The sequence below is a fragment of the Pseudoliparis swirei genome, chromosome 4, assembly GCF_029220125.1.
Source record: "Pseudoliparis swirei isolate HS2019 ecotype Mariana Trench chromosome 4, NWPU_hadal_v1, whole genome shotgun sequence".
In the NCBI taxonomy this organism is placed as follows: domain Eukaryota; kingdom Metazoa; phylum Chordata; class Actinopteri; order Perciformes; family Liparidae; genus Pseudoliparis; species Pseudoliparis swirei.
The window spans coordinates 26169466-26183530 of NC_079391.1; the positions used below are offsets into that span (position 1 = coordinate 26169466).

The following is a 14065-nucleotide window of genomic DNA, read 5'->3' on the forward strand; positions in this document are numbered from 1 at the left end:
GTGGGAGTCCTCCCCTCACTCTCTTTCCTTATTTATTTATATATATATATAATAGAATCCCTTCCTCGCTCGCACCGTAGCAGCCTGCTTGTCGCTTTGACCCCCCCCCCCTCCCTCCCTCCTAACAACAGCTGACGTCATCGCACGCACGCAGGCACATACCGGTCCCTCCAACCCTGGCGCGCGCGTGCCGTGTGCGAGTGTGTGAGTCTGTGTGCGCGTTCGCCGAGCGCGAGGCAGGGTTTTTTGTCTCGCAGAGGGAAGAGCTCTGTGCTTTAGTGGGCTCGCGCGCACCGGAGGAGCAACAGTTCGCAGGCAGCAGCCCAGCAAGAAGAAAGTGGTTTCAAAGAAGCGGACTGCAGCCTTCTGTCTGCCGGAGCCTGTTCTTTCAATAACACAGACACACTGAGGCAGGGTGAGAATACGAACAATATCCACGGCGGGCATAACATTAATAGCAGAAGTAGCCTACTATGGAGGACCAGCTGCTGTGCTGCGAGGTGGACTCCATCAGGAGAGCCTACCAGGACGTGAACCTGCTCAACGACCGAGTCCTCCACACCATGCTGAAGGCAGAGGAAAACTACCTCCCGTCGCCAAACTACTTTAAGTGTGTTCAGAAAGAAATTGTCCCCAAAATGAGGAAAATAGTTGCCACCTGGATGCTAGAGGTTGGTTTTTACTTCACGTCAACTTTCGGCTTCGGCGGCCGAGTTCCGTTGCTAACTTGTCGGTCGTGTGTCGCTAGCTTCCCGCTGTAGCGGGCTGTGTCCTCACGAGATGAGTCTGTGTAAAGGTGGAAGCTGTGAGTTTTGAGAGGCTAATGTGTGTCCATGCACGGTGCGCGTTACATATACGCAGGGAGAAGTATGTCCCTGTGATTGCTGGGTGGTCCTCCGGCTATAACAGGAGATATTGTCTCTGGACTGCACCCCCTTTGTAGATCTTTGTTATTGATTATGTCTTAGTCTACATTTTCAAGAAGGTTATGAAATGTAATTACACGAGGAACATATTCCAAAATAACAGCAATGTACACGTATGCAGTCTGGCCCGTGCCAGTATTACGCGCCATCTTTGTTGTCGAATAAGAGAGGAAATTTAATATCATTAAAAATGTATAATGTGAGCAGCGATGACAGTAAGTCAGTTAAATGAGACCGAGCGGCTCCGGGAGCAGAAGCCTGTTCCACCGGGCTGCAGCAGCTCGCTGCGCGGATATCAACTGCGAAAGTTCCTTGTGCTCCACAGGACTCGCCGCAGTCTGTGAAGGTCGCTCAAGGAAAAGAGCATTTTGTAAATGTATGAAATGTATTTCAAGAGTCGGGTTTGATAGAGCAGATGTTTCTTAACATTACCATGAACTATTGGATGGAAGTCTTCGTAGTTTTATATTTTTTATTAATTTCTGAAATTGTGCATCGGAGAGCAGACGGGAAGCGTCGTCCGCAGCACAGCTAATAAGCCCCTTCTGAGAAATTATTTTATATCTCATCGCCTTGTGTCACAATTCGACCAATTCCGTTTTCATCCGAACAGGCGGTCGATGGTGGACATTTACGTGCTAATTATATGCGCCCTGCTAATTTTTTTATATTTCTAAATATTTTATGAAAAGATGACGAAGTTGAAATTGCAGAGTGAAACTTACATCGACGCCACCTTTGTGTCTCAGTGAGAACTGACTGCTGACTAATTCCCGACTTGTTTCATGACTGCAAACTTCTCACTTGCTCTAATAAATATTTGTTCCTCGGGCTTTATGTCTTCGCCTCTGTGTAGATTGTGTTTGCGTGAAATACACCCGATATCGCAACTCCTGTGTATTGGATGCACAACATGTTACATTATGTTTCACTCATATTTTAATGATTTAATGCAACAGCTGTGCACAGAAAAAGACGTATAGCCGTGGGGGAAAGGACTCAACAATGCATGTGAATAAGTGAAATGTTCCTCCAGCAACCTCTAAGTGCTTTTCTCACCTCCCAGGTCTGCGAGGAACAGAAATGCGAGGAGGAGGTTTTTCCGCTGGCTATGAACTATTTGGACAGATTTTTATCGGTGGAGGCCACCAGGAAAACAAGACTACAGCTGCTGGGAGCTACGTGCATGTTCCTGGCGTCCAAGATGAAGGAAACTGTGCCCTTAACGGCGGAGAAGCTCTGTATCTACACGGACAATTCGGTCCAGCCCGGAGAACTGCTGGTAATTTAGTTCTGCAGACATGGATGTTGAATAACACATACAGTAGCCTACATGAGCAGCGACCACTGGAGACCACATGAGAGGAATAGGCCTACAGAGGGGTTTGTAGTTTTTCTGGTTTGTCACTGTCACCATTGTGCAGAAAGTATCCACGCTCTACTGAAATAACTGAGATAAATCCTTTGGTTGGAAAGACAAAAATAAGGTAGAAATGTAGCTTTGGTGCAGCAGTTTGAATGGCTGCCTGTGACTTTCCCATGACGACTCCGAGGCCTCTCTGATTTCATGAATGGTCTCAGTGAATGCTAAGAAAACACTGATTCACAGCAACACCTAGCGGCCAAGAGAAGGAGGTGCAGGCTACTGGCAATATGAGGAACTACAGGCGCTCACTTTTCTTTAGTGACAGATTATTGTATTTTGGTCAGTGCCATATGGGGACAGCTGATATTTAATCATATTCAAATGTACAGATCCAAGCTCCCACACAACAGAAACATACTTGTATTAATGGTATATTGTATATGTATTATTATATATGTGTGTGTATACATGTATATGTGTATGTATGTATATATATGTGTTTATATGTATGTATATATTTCTCATTTAGTGATTACTTAACTAACTAAATACCATGCATATATGTATGTATATATATATATATATGGGTTTGGTATTTATAGGTAGTTGAGTATTCAATAAATGAGAAATATATTTGACTGGGTAAAAAATTGAGCAAGTAGATCTGTTGATTATGGATCCAGTATAGTTGCGTAACTACTCATTATAGATTTTTTAGAAAACTGAAATATTTTGGGCATAAAGAAGTAAGCTGTACATATACAACTAAAATTGCCAGTTATTGAAGAACTGATTCAATGACAAAGTGCAACAGTTGGAAGAACAAAATGATATGAAGGGAGGAGGAACTATTTCTGGGTCTGTGAGTGAATGGCTCTCATCTGGTCCGTCCACAGCAAATGGAGCTGCTGGTTCTCAACAAGCTGAAATGGGACCTGGCCTCTGTCACACCTCACGACTTCATCGAGCACTTCCTGTCCAAGCTGAAGATCTACCCGTCCACCAAGCAGATCCTCAGGAAACACGCTCAGACCTTCGTGGCTCTCTGTGCTACAGGTAAGACCTGAAAGTTGCGTCTTAACGTGTGTTCACGTTTTGTGTCGTCACATTGCAGTAACTATACTTTATGGATATGCAAAGAGAATTATGACGAACTATCATTCTTTTATACTTCAAAGTATCTCATAGGTTCACTTCCTGTTTTTTTTTAGTATGTTCTTCTATGATCTGTATTTTCTCATCTGTTTCGCAGATTTGTAGATTTAATATTCACCGTTTCCTTTGAATTTAGTTGTTCTATATATTTTCCTTTTTGTAGCATTTTTTTTTATTATTGTATTGTATATTTGTAAACATGTTTTCTGCAGATTCATATCATTTCCCCTTGGGGATGAATAAAGTAAAATCTAATCTAATATTACAACCGGTAACCAGACAGCGAAGATTGAAGATTCAGTCCCAATTGACGATAAAGGACTTTTTTGGAGATAAAAAGCCCTAGGCCCGAGTTTGGGATGACTGTTATTGGTTCTCTTCCCCCTTATTTGTTGTTCTGATGCCATGTTGTCATTATTAGTTAATAAATGTTGATGGTTCAGAAGGGCAGATGTGTAGCGTTGTGTGAGCATAGTCATGTGTTTTCCAGGAACCCCTCTGGTTTAATAACAAAAGTTGTATTTGTATATTTGAAGTAAAATAGATATGGTGTTGCATAATGGTTGTCTGTGCTTGTGCTGTTTCCACAGATGTCAACTTCATCGCCAGTCCTCCGTCCATGGTGGCAGCAGGCAGTGTGGTGGCAGCTGTTCAAGGTCTCTACCTGAAGAGCCAGGATGCCTCATTGTCCTCCCAGAACCTCACAAACTTCCTCTCGCAGGTCATCCGCAGTGACCCGGTATGCAAACACATTTTCGACCTAAGACCAGATTTGAATGTGGAAAAAGCCATGCATTGCTCATGATGTTAGCAGCGTGATTGGGTTTTCTCACTGTTTGGTCCCGTGCCCACAGGACTGCTTGCGGTCATGCCAGGAGCAGATAGAATCCCTGCTGGAGTCCAGTCTGCGACAGGCTCAGCAGCACAACACAACAGAAACCAAACATGTGGACGAGGACGTGGACCTGTCCAGCACCCCGACAGATGTCAGAGACATCAACATCTGAAATACCTGACGGCCGCGTCTCACGGCTACCTGCCGATTGAGGGGAAAGTTGTCGATAGAGGGTGGTGAAGGGCGGGCTGGGGAGGGGGTTCTTCATCTGAACCCAGCCTCCCCTCCGAACCCTTCTTCCTGGGCTGCTATCATGGCCGACATGTCACTCACATGCCCGCTGTCCGCTCCGGCTGCCAAGACGGAACAGACCTCCCCCCCTCCCCCGTCATCCTCCTGCAAACCCCAAGTTACATTTCCTACCAGTGTCCCCTCCCTTCCTGGGAAAAGAATGAACACTACAGAAATGTATCAGAGAGAAAAGACACTGAATGCTGATGTCCTGTGTGGGCTGGAGTTGAAGCCACAAAACAGACATTTCAGTAGATTGTTTTTCTCATTTCCTCAAATATTAAACTAGGAATCTTTAAATTACTGCAGAATTAACTTGCCTACTAAAACATCCAAAAGTGTCCCATACAGTAGGTCCTTGTAGTCTGTCTTCAGGTCTTTTTACTTTCTTAACCCTTGTGTTGCCTTCGGGTCAATCTGACCCGATTCAATGTTTCACCCTCCTGTCGCCTTCGGGTCAATATGACCCGATTCAATGTTTAACCCTCCTGTTACCTTTATATTTACTAACATATTTTACCCTTGAGGTCAATATGACCCCAGCTATTAAAATCTCCAGAAGATTATTAGAATTAATATTGTTTTCCAAGTTTAAGTGTGAGGTACTTTATGTTTGTTTGTTGACTCCCGAAAGAACACCGACATTAAACATTGAATCGGGTCAAATTGACCCGAAGGCGACAGGAGGGTTAAATATTGAATCGGGTCAAAATGACCCGAAGGCAACACAAGGGTTAAAGAGAAGAGGCCTTTTTCTGTTTTTATTTCTTCCTCGTTATATCTAATGTTTTTAGACTTCTTGTTTGTCTCGTTGCAGTGCAAACATTCATATATCCCTGCTTGCTTATGTTTAGTCACTTTATCATTTATCATTTTAGACCTCTTTTTAAAGCAAGTGTAGTATAAGACGCTATTGTCTTTTGACCCTTGTGACTGTGGACTGCTGATGTCATTCTTTGTTCATTCATTGACAACTTGACCCATTTCCGCTTGCTGTAATTTGATAAGATCAAATCGATGCACAACCAAGTAGAGCATCCACAGTCTGCTTTGTATCTTTCTCTGTGTAGTTGTATCTCAACCATTCCAACTTTGTTTTGATAAAAGAAAAAGAAAAAAAAGCACTTTTGGCCAGCGCCGCTGGTCGTCTAAAAAAAGAAACCGTTTGTAAACCCAGATGAAATTTGGAGGGGTGGTTGAGCAGGAGTCTTTCAGTGATGGAGTCAGAGCAGCACCTGCATACAAAAGAATTGAGCAGTTGGACAGACGTACTTCTTTAAAACGAGACTGTCATCAGCGTGTCTTTGAGCAGCTGCCTTCCATGTCTCAGATGTGAGTTTTAGTTGAACAGATGTTTCATACAAATAGAGCTGCTTCTCTATAAGAAGAAATATCTTTGTTTCAGTGTGCAAAGCCAGAAGCTGAAGGTCCAGTAAAGTAAAACAAAGTATTATTTTTACAATTAAAATAATATTTTATCTTTATATTGCTAAACTTATTATTTATTATTTTCTTAGCTTGCGTTTTCTAGTTTGCAAACGAACTGTGGCTCCACCTACTGTTTAACGATTTCTGCCTCCCAGAAATTTTTGTGAGACTATCACGCTACTCTGCCTCTAAATCGGCAGGACCGCATTCCTCCATCGCTCCACCTCAGTTAAAATTCTGCTCATAGGTTCTGGGAAGGGGAAGAAGAGTTGAGACTCTGATTTTGCACAAACCTAAAAGATGTGGGTGAAATTTCTTGGGGACTTGCCTAAAGAAATGTGGCGTGCAAAGCTGGCAAGTGTACCAAGGGGTGGAAAGGTGTCAAAAAGGCTGAACAAGGAGGGGCGAGTTGAAGAGACTCCACAGGACTCTGTGATGACGATGGACAGATGATACAGGCATGAGGGCTCTTCTCCAACCCCATCTGGGGAAAGGCTGTGGGGACCCTGAAAAATGAGGTTTCTGATTGTACATTAAGGATAGAGAGTAGGAGAGAGACACTCCTTTTATTCCGCTGCTATAGAAAATGAATCCCAGCTACGTGTAAAAAGAAAAAAAGGATGACAAAAACGTAATGGATTAAAAATTATGCTTTTCTCCTGTTTGCTGCTACATTTTTGGTGTTTTTATACATATAAATGTCAATATACTGCTATTCTAGGTTTGAATTTTCTCATAGAAAATTGTGTTATTGACATCCTCATTTGTATGTAGATCTATGTGATCCGTTTTATTTTGTTTGTTTATGATTGCATATGATTTTCCGAACTATTCCAAAAAAACAAGGGAAAATGAGACTACAGAAATGCTTTGATCCACAATACCTCATGTGACAGTCAAGATCTATCTCTAATTTTTTTTCTTTTATTTGTTTAGTTTTTATTCTGTTCTACTTGCTGGTTGAGTGCCTCCGAGCTCTGTTCAATCTTCTTAAGAGGAAGCATCTGATGGAACCAGTGAGTCCAGGGCATGCTTTGATACTGGGGCCATAAGAGAAAAATGGGAAGTGTGAAGCTATCTCGATAAAAGAGACTTTTATCCCTGCCGTCGGCCGATAGCGACCTTCGTCCTTTCCCCTTTTGATATTTATAAAAGGAAAAAAGCGTTTTTCTCCATTTACTAAACTGCCAGTGAGTTGATTTGAGTTTGTAAATAGATTCAGTGTCGTGCTCGGTAAGCCATAGACGTTCTTTTGTTACAAATCATTCCACACAGTTGTGTCTACTTCATGCCAGTTGTCTGCAACTTCTCAACTACCCAATAAAAAGCTGAGTGAGATGGTGCCTGTCTCTTGTCCAAAGGAGATGCTGTTTGAAAGAACTGAACTCTTACTCTGTGTTTTGCTGTTGACGAGCAGAACATCCTTTATTGTGCAGGTACATTGGTAGTACATACTGTATGCAGAAGGGGAAAGTACATTTGGTCTTCTGGTGACCATTGTCCGCATATCAGGAACAGCCACATCAGTCAAATGAACCACATCAGCGGATGTCTTCTTGAGGCAATAAAGACTCAATGATGACTTTAATGGCAGAGAGTGTGTTATGATGAAACTAGAGGTTAGCTACAGGAGGAGCAGACACAATCATAAACATGTTCTGGCTGCACGGAAAACTGTGGAAACCATTACTCGCACATAGCGACCAACGAGGCCTCCTCAGCACCGTGAACACAGCTGTCATCTTGAGGAAGATGGACTGAAAAGCGAGGAGTGAAATTGTTCCTCGAACCAATCGTCCCCATTGGCTCCTTCAGCCAGTCACCGAGTCACCAGAGACGAGGAAGAAAGAACTGGCTTCACAGCGTCTTGGTCATCTTGTTCCTTTTCCTTTTTCTGTTCCATTTGCGTCATGAGACGGAATCCCTTTAGTAAATACACGCTGGACATGTCCATATGCATCTGGAAATGTCATAAGAATGCAACGATCTTACATCATACTGACCCAGATCTGGTATTGGCCAAATGGGACTGTTCATTTGATGCTGTATCAGCACTATATGCTGATGTATTTACTTCCTGCTCATGCTTCACACTGTAATGGCATGTTAGTGAGGAGACAGCAGCAACCATTTATTGTGAAACAGGAAGCTAAGACTTACTCCATACAGGTTTTCTAAAACTATTGATTTCAGGGTTCAGGGAGTCAAATATAATTTATTGTCATTATGCAACACAGGGATGACAAACAAAACTAAAACAAAGTATGTTTATGGAGTGTATTGTTTAGAATGTGCATCATAATGAATGTAATCAGACACACGTTGCTAGACATATTCCTACATGTGTAATGGCCCTGCTGATGTGACCCGCCCACTCCTACTCTCTACCTCCATCTGCCTAAAGGATTGTGGACGTCTGGATCGTGGACTATGCCATACTACGAACTATTCATACAATCTGTCATACTCATTGAAGTGTTGTAACTGTAATGATTCTTTCTGTGCACATGACATCTATTGCTTCTGTCCATCCGGGGAGAGGGATCCTCCTTCGTTGCTCTCCTGAAGGTTTCTTCCCCTTTTTTCCCTGTGAAAGTTTTTTTTTCTATTTCTTGGGAGTTTTACCTGATCCGATGTGAGGTCCTGGAACAGGGATGTCGTATGTGTACAGATTATAAAGCCCTCTGAGGCAGATTAGTAATGTGTGATATTGGGCTATACAACATAAACTGAATTTAATTTGATTGAAAATTCAATATAGCTCGGAGAAGGAGACTGGGTCAGAACATGCACACTGAATCAATCTAAATAACACAATCAGGTTTGATCGTAGGTTTGCACAAGCTCAAAATTACTTTGGTGTCAAATGTGTCATCGTGAAGAAGCAATGCAGTCAGATTGCAGCACACCCTGAGTGTGCATCCAGGCTTCAGTCGTACTGCTGTTTTCTTACAGCGCAGTAGAAACATAATGAGGAACTAGAAAAGCACCCACTCAATGCTGGAGCTGTGAGACACTTGTGGACTGTACTTATATTTGTTGCCCAACTGTACAGAGAAAATTGGGAAAGACTCTATTATTACAAGTCACACAGTTCCATCAGAGAAATGCTCACTGACAGATTCCATGAGGCATAAGATGGAGTTTCAGGATGGCAAATCAATTCCATTCTAAATGAGAGTCGGGAGGTGGTTATCCACACGATGACGATCAATATCTATTTTCTATAAAGCACTCCTATCATCAATAGCGGTATATTATGACACCCCTAACTGCTACAGATAGTAAAGTTCCAACTTAAATTATCTGCTAATCTTCTCCTCCTACATTTAGGGATAAATGGTCTGAATCCTGAAAGTTATGGTTTGGCTAATGATTAAGAGGAGTGTGTGTGTGCGTGCATGTGCATGTGTGTGATTGTGTGTGTGTGCATGCGCGCACGCGCATGTGTGTGTGTGTGTGTGACAGTATTCATTGATTTGTTATGCAAGGAATGTCTTTGATGGTGCTTCAGTGCGGAGGAAAAGGCGTGAAAGTCTAATCCTTTCCCACAGGCCTGCCAGCGCCAGCTCAACCAGCAGCAGACAAAGACCCTCAGCACACACACACGCAAACACACACACGCACACACTCTTTCAAACGGGTTCGCAAACATAAATTATGTATTACATTTTTACTTTGTTTACTTTACTATTAATGGCTCTTAGATATGCATTTGTGAAAAGGCAAACAAATTTCCAAATAATGGATTCTGGCTTTTTATAATATATGTGTTATTTTGTAGTTTGGCACTTTGCTTTTATTCAGGCTCTCCTGAAGGTTTCTTCCATTTTTCTCCCCTTAAAAGTTGTTCTTGTTCTGATGTGAGGGTCAAAGGTCAGATGATGTCGTATTTGTACAGATTGTAAAGCCATTTAAGGCAAATGTGTCATTTGTGATTTCGGGCTATACAAAATAAACTGAATTGAATAGATTACGGGTTTTGAGTTTATTGAGTTTCAAAATGGACACTAATAACACAAGTATTATTAATTAACCTCAGTCCAGTGGTAGTCAACACATTTATAACATATAACTTGCTACCATAGACGCAGCAGCAGGTGTTTGGGTTTAAGGAGAGACTGTGTTAACTGGTTGCTTTCAGCTGTTAAAAAAATACACAGATTATGTAAATGTCTTCTTAATACATTTTTAATACATAGGCCCTTCTCATCTGTGTTTATCATTTACGGCAACCACGAAAATTAAAAATCAGTTGACACGGTGACCCGTAAAATGGAAATACCTGTTGTGAACAGTTTGAATTTAGTGTTTAAAGCTTGAGAACTGGTGTTACGTCCTGTGATTTAGACAGCCCTCTTTCAGAAAGAGGGTGGAGCTATCTCTCAGGTCTGGTACGCCTGGAGCAACACCACCTGAGAGGGATCAGCTAATCAGTGGGCGGGACATATGTACACCCAGACTAAGTGTCTCTCTCTCAACTGGGGGAATTGGGGGTGCGTGAGTGTACACTGAAGGGAATACTGAGCATGGGGGGGAGAGCACAGATTAGAGTACTGTTCACGTTCTTAAAGGACACAGGGGTTTATTATAGGGTATAATTGAAATGTAGGGATGAGGGTTAATTTGTATTTATTTTTTATTTCTTTCTTTTTTTGGGTGGGGGGGGGGGTTGTTTTGTTTGTTTTGGGGGTAAGGCGTCAACTGATGGAATAGTACTCCAGATGGTGGCGGTAATGCACCAATTATATGGATGCCAACCGCCGTTAAAAAAAAAGAAGAAGAAGAAGTCTCTCTCTCTCTCTTCACCTTTGAGCTTGACTATTCTGTGACCTGGTGCTTAAGTGTAGGCCACCATTGGTGTGTATCTTCGAGTCAAGCTTGTTGGGGTTCTCTGCCATTTTTGTTGTGTCCATTTTCTCCTGTTTTGTGGTCAGACAGGGAGCTTAGTATTGTTTTTCCTTTCTTCTATGGTAGGTCAGTGGTATCTTTTGATTTCTAGTTAGCATCGTGGTTTTGTTTGTTGTGTTGGCCTTGGAGACCCTGACGCCTATTTTTCCTTTTGCTTCTGTGTTATTCTACCCTTCGTTAAACCTTAACTGTCTGAAATAAATCTTCCTTATTTTGCTCAAGTATTTAACTTTATTATTTGCCTCCTTTGTTTCCCCCTTACCTGTATCCCTTCTTTGTATGTTGCGGCCTGTGCATCCCTAGTTTACCAAGAGGCCGTAAACAACTGGTCTGGATCGCGGTAGAAAAATACCACTTCCATTGTCAATAAGCGCACACATATTGTTAACGTTTGCTGTGAAGGGTCAATAGTTTGTGACGGGTCCAAGTGGAACTAGAAAGTAAAGCGTGATGATGGGTATTCACAACGGACAGTTGGGGTTATTTTTTTACCCGTGTTTCTTGTTCACACAACTAAGGAAATACTTTGGTGAACAGTCTTATCATAACCAATTGAAACAATGACTAAAATGATGAAAATAATAATTAAGTGGGAATGATCCTTTCTAGAAGAGTTTTGAAAGAAGCGCAGTAATGGAGGCCCCAAATAGTTCATGAGGAAAAGTCTCAATGAAGTGAAATCAGTTCCACACTGGGTCATGGGTTAGGGTTGGTTAAGGAGTTAGGAGGTGGCTGTTCCATGCAGATCAAACTCACACTTATTTGAAAAGCTATAAACTATTCTGGTCCTGTCACAGGTAAGTGTTTGTGGTCTGACAGCAGGGAGAGACATTACTGAGCAGACCACAGATCAAACACAGAGGAAAGTATTTCCAGGAGGATCAACTCTGCAGGATGGGTTTATTGTGACAAGAGTGTGTTGATAAAGCATTACGTCTTTTCATTTCACCCATTTAGCGACTGGCTAGTTAGCTAGCTAATGCTAGCGTGCGAATTCCACCATGTTTTCTGCCACTGGGTCCCAGCTCCCGTCTAGACGACAGCAGAGAGGTGCTGGCTGAACGCGTCTGCAATGCTGGTCTCAGCTGTGGTCTGTTACCACTAAACCCAGCGGCGGCAGGGCTTTCCAAGCTACTGTATAGCTGTCATTAGTTGTCATGTTTGTCCTACAGAAGTCATCTCTTAGCCCCTTGTTGTTTTAGTCATTTGGTTCCACGGTCAGGTCACTTCTGTCTGGCAATGAAACAAACTAATTGGCAAATCATACTGTTTAAATAAATTCCTATATTATTATTATTATTTTAATTTTTATTATTATTGTTATTGTTATTATTATTATTATATGATTGTATATGATTTTGTCAAAGAACATTTATAAAGGGCTTTTGTTTTTGAAAATCAATGATCTGAATTATTATTCAACCATTGAGAGTTTGAGCAATGAGCAATGCTCCTCATGTTGCCCTCAATAGTCATAATAATTGTTAATCCTGATATTATAATGCTAATCCATCTGCATCTATATGTAGAGTATCCAGTAGGGCACAGGTTCTGTACTCTAAGGCCCACTTCTGATTGTTAAAACATTTGAGTATAAGCTACTCAAATAAATGACAAAAAAACAATATGACAAAAAAAAAGAGGAAACATAAATAATATCCTTACTGTAACTATCACTTTCTACCATTATGAATCCAGATGTAATGCATTAGGAGTCATATTTCTTCACTACTTTACTGGGCCAGGTTGCCTTATACATCATTTTTATATTTCAAAAGCAGTTCCATTTAACGTTGCTGCATCTGAGGGAACACTCGCTACCATGTGTCTCTCTACCTCGTGTTGTGATTGGTGAGGTGATATTCAAACGTACAGTAACTGCTCATTGACGTTTTGCTTGAATTGCTATGTTTTTTATTCATGTGGATTCTTAAATTCATTGAGATATAAAGATATATCTATTAGATATATATATATATATCTTTATAAAATACAAAAATAGATGCTTTAATCAGACCAGTCGATCTGAAGCCCAGTCCTTGAGAAAAGCAGCCGTCTGTCAATTCATTCCCAAGAAGCATTTTGAGAAGTCCCAAATGAAAAAATACCACGTCCCACGTACAGAGTATCTTCAGAGTGTCCTGTCTACAAACTATTCAAACAAAGCAATGAGCCTCAATCTAGCTTGTTTTGACAAACACTATGAAGAGCGGATGAGATGTGGATTAATACGCAGCTGAAAATAGTCCCCAACCATTGCACTATTTCCTCCTATTTGACTAACCCGAACCCTTTTCTTTGTAATGGAAGTAAGCAGAAATTCTAAATAAACTATAACTATACACGTCAGCGGGAAGCAATGGGCTTGGAGCTGAGGGAAGTCAGAAAATAGAGGCGGACTAAGAAGGAATTTGAATCTTTTCATAGGGTTTGTTGACGCCAAGAAAGAAAAGAGAGCGTTTTTTCCATGTTTCTTTGCTTAATGATTATTTTGTATTGTCTATAACAGCTGTTAAAATACATGATTTCATAATCATAACCAATCAAAGTGCCACTTCAATGAGCAGTAGTTAAGAGAAAACAAAACAATGAACGTGAAAGAAAGGAAGCCGTAACGCTATGTTTGTCCACGGAGGCCCCTCCTCCTCCTGGAGCTGTTGGTGTGCTTGTGGTGAAATCCGAAGCCACCATTTCATTCAGAGGGCCTTTCTGCTGCAGCATTTGTCACCACTGCTTTTCATGTCACCACTCAACACCTGCTCCCCACATTCCTCTACATTCTCTCAAAGACCTCAGTCCCTCCTCCTCTCCCTCCTTCTCTTCCTTCTCTTCTCCTCCACCCCCTGTTCTCTTCTTCTCCTCCTTCCTTCTACTATTATGCTATTACTCTAACTCTTACCCTTTCTCCTCCTCTTCCCCCTCTCCACTTTACTGCAGCACCAATCGATTTATTCCCTTTTCTCTTTCTTTCGATTCTTCATGATAATTGCTCACTCAGCCTCCACCTTTAATTAGTTTGACTTTAAAAGGATGAAAGTCTGACTGAAACAAACATGAATACAGACCCCCCCCCCCCTCCCTCCCTCCCTCCGGTTCTCCTTTCTCTGTTTGCCTTCAGAAGCTGCCGGCTGGCAGACAGCGTTCACCTGCTGC

The 14065-nt window shown here is 41.8% G+C and overlaps 1 protein-coding gene across 2 annotated transcripts; it reads left to right on the forward strand.

Annotated features, from left to right (window-relative positions):
* The first annotated feature begins 272 nt into the window (after positions 1–272).
* ccnd1 (cyclin D1) lies at positions 273–7339 on the forward strand. Of its 2 annotated transcripts, none has more exons than XM_056412114.1 (5): positions 273–671; positions 1993–2208; positions 3189–3348; positions 4038–4186; positions 4302–7339. In XM_056412114.1, exons 1-5 carry the CDS (start codon positions 474–476, stop codon positions 4452–4454), a joined length of 876 nt encoding a protein of 291 aa, XP_056268089.1. In that variant the 5' UTR covers positions 273–473; the 3' UTR covers positions 4455–7339. The 2 variants fall into 2 exon arrangements, with proteins under 2 accessions (XP_056268089.1, XP_056268090.1); XM_056412115.1 differs by having other exon boundaries at positions 533–610.
* The last annotated feature ends 6726 nt before the right edge of the window (positions 7340–14065 follow it).